This window comes from Phodopus roborovskii, unplaced genomic scaffold (genome assembly GCF_943737965.1).
Source record: "Phodopus roborovskii unplaced genomic scaffold, PHOROB, whole genome shotgun sequence".
In the NCBI taxonomy this organism is placed as follows: Eukaryota; Metazoa; Chordata; class Mammalia; order Rodentia; family Cricetidae; genus Phodopus; species Phodopus roborovskii.
The window spans coordinates 3,372,288-3,379,235 of NW_026126622.1; the positions used below are offsets into that span (position 1 = coordinate 3,372,288).

The following is a 6,948-nucleotide window of genomic DNA, read 5'->3' on the forward strand; positions in this document are numbered from 1 at the left end:
ACTTGGGGCGAATGTATATCTTCCTCCTTAGCTCTCTACCTGTCCGTTTGTCCATCCACCCCCCACCCATGGGGTCATCTTCTTGCCCTTCCACTTTCAACCCCACTCAGCTCCAACTTGTCCTCTTCTCTCTCACACCCTCTTGAAGAATGGCCCCTCTAGAGACACACAAGACAGAGCAGGGGGTCTGTTTTCCCATGTCCTCATTCCCGCAGCTCCTGCTTTTGACATCACTCTGCCGGAACCTTGAGTGACTGGGTGAGTTTAAGAGAATGGGAATCCTTTGCTAGTTGTATGAGCTGTCAGGGGGACAGCCAGAAGCCCCTTTCCTGCCCAGGCCCCAGCATCCCCTTCCACCCACGCCTTCAGGCTGCGGAGGCAGAGGTTAAGCAGGCAGAAGCTGAGCAGGCAGAGGAATATGTGATCCCCAGAGGCTTTCAGAGGGAGGGTGGGAAAAGGTGAATAGCCAGGGACAATTGACCTGGTGTCTGGGTAGTTTGGTGTGGCTTTTTTTCCCCCTTTTGCAGCTGTGTTCTCCCTGGAGGGTTTTCACACATGGCTCAGGAAGAGGAAGCCGCCTCCAGGTGTCATAAAGTGTCAAATAGTCCCTTGGGAGGCAGGGGTGTTGGTGAGTCAGTCTGGGGTCAGGATGTGGGGGGGGGCTGTGTCTTTGAAGGGAACCAGTGTCTTGGGCCATGCTCTAGGGTGTGGCTCTACCTTGAACAGTGGTGGTGGTAGGAGTCTTCCCCAAGGATCACAAGGCCAATCCTTGTAAGACATTCAGAGTATAGGCCCGTGGCCCATTTCAGAGATGAGGAGGGTGGATACAAAGCCCCTGAGTCCTGCAGCAGCCCAGGCTGGCCTCCGATAAGATATGTGTCTGCCTCTGCCTCCCTAGCACTGGTATTGCATGCCCAAACCACCAGGGTTGGCAGAGTCCTCCACGATTCCAGTCTTCATGGGCTGAGATTGGAGCCTTTGCTAAAGAACTTGGGAGTTGGTGGGGGGGGGACTTGCTTTCCAGGCATGGCTTTATTATAGCTTGTTTTGCTTGTGCTTCAATGGTATGGTTTCACTTTTTTAAATCAGGTAGGAGGCTGGAGAGATGGCTCATGGGCAGGAATGAGTGCTGTATTAGCACCAGGACCTGAGTTCGGATCCCAGTACCTAAATAAAAATCTTGATGTGACCATGCTTCATGGGGACAGAGACAGGCAGATTGTTGGGCCTTGCTGGACACCAGCTTCACTCCATGTTTAGTGAAAGACCCTGTCTCAGGAGAACGAGACAGAGAGTGATAGAGCAGGTGACACACGTACACACAAGCCACACTACACTGCACATACACAGATCTCACACACACACACACACACACACACACACACACACACACACACACACACTGTTGTGAGGGCTGGAGAGATGGCTCAGCAGTTAAGAGCACTGGGTACTTGGGTCCCCAGCTGTGGGAACCCACACAATTTGCCATTACAAGATGGTGCTGAAGACTGTTGTAAACAGCCTCATTTTGGCACGTGCCCTCCTCGAGTCTGCCTGGCAACAGCTATGCACCAATCCCAGACTGACTGGTGTCCTTTCAGGAAGGAACGCCCATCCTGCCTAGATACAAGCCGCTCCCTTTCTTGCTTGCTTGACCCTCACCTCCAGCTCTCCCTCAATCAAGAAGTGCTTCAATAAAGTGTGATCAGAGAAGGATCCTCGTGTCAGTGGTCTTCTTCCCCTGAGGGTCAGGGGCGCGCCACAGCTGGTGCGGAAACCCGGGAACTGCTTTCAGCGGACACTAGTGAGGGGCCGAAGAGGATCCAGAACTCTACACACGAAGCGGCGACGTCGGTAAGTCCTCTCAGGTATGTTGATCGGCGGGGTTAATCCTGGTGTGTACGCTCTAATTTTTCAGAGACGGCAGAAATATGGATCTGATTAAGCAAGGACGTAGAGCGTTAGCTGAGCATCATCAGGACAGCCTATCTGAAGCCGAGTCACTAGGAGAGGGGAAAGAAAGGCCTAAAAATAATAAGGATAAAAAGGAAAAGAAGAAAACTATATCCAAGAAGGATAGTAAAAGTGAAGAGTGGAATACAACAAAAAACCCTTTGTATCCAGTACTGGATGCATTTGCTAATTTAGAACTTTCAGAAAATGAAGAAACAGATAAAGAGGAACTAACTGGGCAGGAGGAGGAGGAAGAGTATGAGGAAGAAAGATATGAACAGCGGCCAGGACAGACTTTTGCCAAGTCAAGTGCGGGACCTATGGCGCCTTCGGCTCCGCACTCTGTCTTGGCTCCACCCCCTTATCTCCCTGTTGCTGGGGAATTTTAATTGGCTACGGGGGTATTTGTCTATCCCTCGTCATGAGCTTCAGCCTCTGTTTTCCATATTAGAAGGTAATCCAGACATTAACTCTCCCAGGTCGCTCACCCCCCAGGGTGAGCCTGCAATTCGTAAGGTTGAGATAGCTATTAGAAAGACAAGTTTAGACAGATTAGATCCAAAAAAACCTTTAAAGTTATGCATTTTAAAAACAAAGACTTATCCAACAGGTGTATTGTGGCAAGATGGTCCTCTTTGGTGGCTTCATGGTCACTCACTTGGAGCAAAGACAGTACAACATTATCCTACTTTGGTGGCTGTCCAAGCATTGATGGGGTTGAAATTTAGCCTCACACATTTTGCAAAAAATCCAGATGTTTTAATTGTCCCCTATACTAGGCAACAGGTTGAAGTACTTGCAGGAATAATAGATGATTGGGCAATTTTAATGTGTGCCTTTTCTGGTATAATAGATAATCATTATTCTAAGAGTGATTTATTATTATTTGTTAATAAAGATTTAGTTTATTTTCCTAAAATAACCTCCACTACGCCCTTGGTGACTGCCATTACTATATTCTCTGATGGGTCAAAAACAGGCAATGGGGCTTATGCGGTCCAGGGGCAAGAACCCGTGATTCATAGTTTTCGCCCCAATGCACCTCAGGTGGTGGAATGTCAAATGGTTTTAAAGGTTTTTGAAAGATTTGATGAACCTTTTAACTTGTTCTCAGATTCATTATATGTGGTTAATGCGATTGCCAATTTGGAGGTTGCTGCTAATATTCGTTCATCGAGTATGGTAGCACCTATTTTGGTACAAATTCAAAATTGTATTTTAAATAGAAAACATCCCTTTTATATAGGTCACATTCGGGCCCATTCTTTACTTCTGGGACCAATGACAGCCATGAATGATTTAGTGGACAGGGCAACACGGTCCGCAATTATGACCGCATTGGATCCTTTGGAATCCGCAAAACAATTTCATCGCTTATACCATGTTCCCGCTAATACCTTAAGGTTAAAGTTTCATATTTCTCGGAGCACGGCAAGAGATATAGTGAAGAATTGCATGTCATGTGTTCCTTTTCATCATCCGCCGCATATTGGCGTAAATACTAAGGGCCTAAAACCACTATCCCTATGGCAAATGGATGTTACACATGTACCTGAATTTGGAAAATCTAAATATCTCCATGTGTCAGTAGACACATGTTCGGGCATTATACATGCCACGCCATTATCAGGAGAGAAGGTTTCTCATGTGAAAACCCACTGCCTTGAAGCCTGGGCAGCATGGGGCAAGCCACACAGAATAAAAACGGACAATGGTCCAGCTTACACCTCTCGTGGCTTCCAAGAGTTCTGTGCTCGCCGTGAAGTTTCTCATACCCTGGGACTGCCATATAACCCCCAGGGGCAAGGTGTCGTTGAGAGAGCCAACAGGACAATTAAGGAATTGCTACAAAAACAAAAAGGGGGAATAGCAGAACATGCTACCCCATGAGAAAGAATATCCTTAGTCCTCTTTACACTTAATTTTTTGATTTTGAATGACTCAAATCAGACTGCTGCTGATAGACATGCACAATCAGTCTCGGTTCCACAAGCACAGGTTATGTGGAAAGATGTATTGGATAACAAATGGTATGGACCGGATCCTGTTATTCAGAGATCCAGGGGATCTGTTTGTGTTTTTCCGCAGGACCGTACGGATCCAATTTGGGTTCCGGAGATGCTGATTCGAAAAATCGACAATCAAGAGGAGAAGGATGTCAGCACTGACGATATTCTGGAGGAAAAGGATGATGCTGTGGTTACTAATCCATCTGACCCATGCCAATGAAGAATATTTTTGGTCATTTACCCGAACATGGCCAATACCTGTGCCTGTACATAATGTATCCTCAACCTTCCCTCAGTTCTATTCTACCCTTTGCCATTTTGGGGTCCCCTGCAAAGCGAAAGACAAAGTTAATAAGGAACAACAGGCATTTAATCAATCTCGAGTGCCCCTGCAAGGAACGCTCTGTTTTTCTAAAGATACCAATGCGTCCCCTTGTGTCCTTGTGCAAAGACAGGTGCTGTCAGCATTTGAAGACCCATTAAGATCCTTGACCCTAGATTTAGAGGTAAAGATGTTGCATGAAGCATTGTCTCAAATAGCATCAGGCGCTTTGAGTGGCTCAGGTACCGGAACTAATGGCAGCCCGGTGATTAATGTCACTACATATTGGATGAATATGACTTTTATTGCCCCAAAAATTAGTAGGCATAATAGCTATGGGTCATACAACGGATCTAAGCCCACACATCTTTGTCCCAATGTGTTTTCTGAATATCCGCCTGAATTTCTTGATTGTAGAGGAAAATATGATAAAATAGTTCCCATCTCATCGGGACTTTGGTTTACGCCAGATTTGATGAGGTATCAATATAAGAATAATTCCACAAAAACGGGTTGGCCCTTATCATCCTGGATCCTCATTAATTCCAAGGGTGCTGCTTGTGACCTCTCGCCATTAGTTAATCTAGAGGATAGTAAAGTGGAACTTTACAATGTAACTGGAAGCCTGAACACCACCAACAAGAAGCTTACAGTATCATGGGCACATAAACAACATAGTATTTCCTATCCCAGAGGCAGGGTATGTGTAGATCCACCATTTTTGTTTTTGCTTTTTAATTATTCTCAGGACTTGGTTGATTGTGAGAACCAGACTTGTGTCATCAGTCAATGCTGGGGTGCTGAATATTATAACTCAGCATTGGTTATGCGTCTGCCAATTTTTGTACCTATTCCTGTAAAGGCAGACCCAAACAATTTTCCTATAGCCACTCTGTTCAGACAAAAAAGGGACTTTGGTATTACAGCAGCCATAGTTACGGCTATAGCCGTCTCTGCAGCCGCTGCGGTTACTGCCGGAGTAGCTATGGCAAATCAAGTACAGACCGTTCAACAAGTTAATGAGGTGATACAAAAAACTTCTAGTGCTCTTTATGTTCAAGAGAAGGTAAATACTCACTTGGCTTCAGGAATACTTATGCTCAATAAGAGCATAGACTTATTGGAAGGGAACATACAAGATCTTTTTGATATTATGACAGTGAGTTGTGTGGATAGAACCCCGCACATTTGCATTACACCCTATCCTGCTTCCATTAATGAGTCTAGACAACTATCTCGCATTTTGAGTGGAAATTGGTCTATAGAGTTTGAGCAGCTTCAAGCTAATTTTACCTATCACATTCAAATGCTTAATGATTCTAAGGTAGAATTAGTCACCTTGGGACAATTTTCAGATTGGATGGTGAAGACATTTTCCTATTTTAAGGAATGGATCGGAGTCGGTATGTTCGGCATGTTTTGCCTGGCAGGCATGGCTTTAGTCCTGTTCCTGATCTGTAGGATGCGATTCGTCAGAAAAAGGGAAAAGGTTGCCATTGCTCGAGCCTTGACAGCCCTGGAGGCCGGCCAATCTCCCCAAGCTTGGATCAGTATTTTTCAAGATCTCTAGTCTAGTGCCCATGCACCCGGAGGCCTTGTTGCCATTGTACCCAGTGGGACTAGATGGCCGATGAAGTCTAGTGCCTATGCACCCGGAGGCCTTGTTGCCATAGCACCCGGTAGGGCTAGATGGCTGTTGAAGCAGTCGGTCAGAGACTATTCCGGATAGTTTGCACCTGAGAGTGCACTGAGCCGATCCACTCAGGGGAACAAGATGTCGAGCATATAGGTTGCCCTCGTAATCGCCCTATCCCTGGAAAAAGAGCGGCGCACTCGACAGGGCGGCGTCCTCTGTTCCCAGCTATGACCGATGATGCGTCAATAAAATAAAAGGGGGAAGTGTGGGAACACACACAATTCGCCATTACAAGATGGCGCTGAAGACTGTTGTAAACAGCCTCATTTTGGCACGTGCCCTCCTCGAGTCTGCCTGGCAACAGCTATGCACCAATCCCAGACTGACTGGTGTCCTTTCAGGAAGGAACGCCCATCCTGCCTAGATATAAGCCGCTCCCTTCCTTGCTTGCGTGCCCCTCATCTCCAGCTCTCCCTCAACCAAGAAGTGTTTCAATAAAGTGTGATCAGAGAAGGATCCTCGTGTCGGTGGTCTTCTTCCCCTACGGGTCAGGGGCGCGCCACACCCAGCACCTATAACCACTTCCATTTCCAGGGGGACATGACACCCTCTTCTGGCCTACAAGGGCTACACACACATGTAGTGCACATACATACATGCAGGCAAACACTCATATGTATAAATCTTTAAAACTGTGTGTGTGTGAGAGAGAGGGAGAGAGAACAAGCGAGCGAGAGAATGTCTGTGTATGTGTGTGTGTGAAAGAGAGAGAGGGAGAGAGAGCAAGCGAGCGAGAGAATGTCTGTGCATGTGTGTGCGTGAAAGAGAGAGAGGAAGAGAGAGCAAGCGAGCAAGAGAATGTCTGTGCATGTGTGTGCGTGAGAGAGAGAGCAAGCGAGCGAGAGAGAATGTCTGTGCATGTGTGTGCGTGAAAGAGAGAGAGGGAGAGAGAGCAAGCGAGCGAGAGAATGTCTGTGCATGTGTGTGCGTGAGAGAGAGAGAGCAAGCGAGCGAGAGAGAATGTCTGT

The 6,948-nt window shown here is 46.7% G+C and overlaps 1 protein-coding gene across 1 annotated transcript; it reads left to right on the forward strand.

Moving 5' to 3' along the window:
• The first annotated feature begins 1,506 nt into the window (after positions 1-1,506).
• Positions 1,507-6,426, forward strand: LOC127238013 (uncharacterized). Its single transcript, XM_051206469.1, has 2 exons — positions 1,507-1,854; positions 4,042-6,426. Exon 2 carries the CDS (start codon positions 4,109-4,111, stop codon positions 5,852-5,854), a length of 1,746 nt encoding a protein of 581 aa, XP_051062426.1. The 5' UTR covers positions 1,507-1,854; positions 4,042-4,108; the 3' UTR covers positions 5,855-6,426.
• The last annotated feature ends 522 nt before the right edge of the window (positions 6,427-6,948 follow it).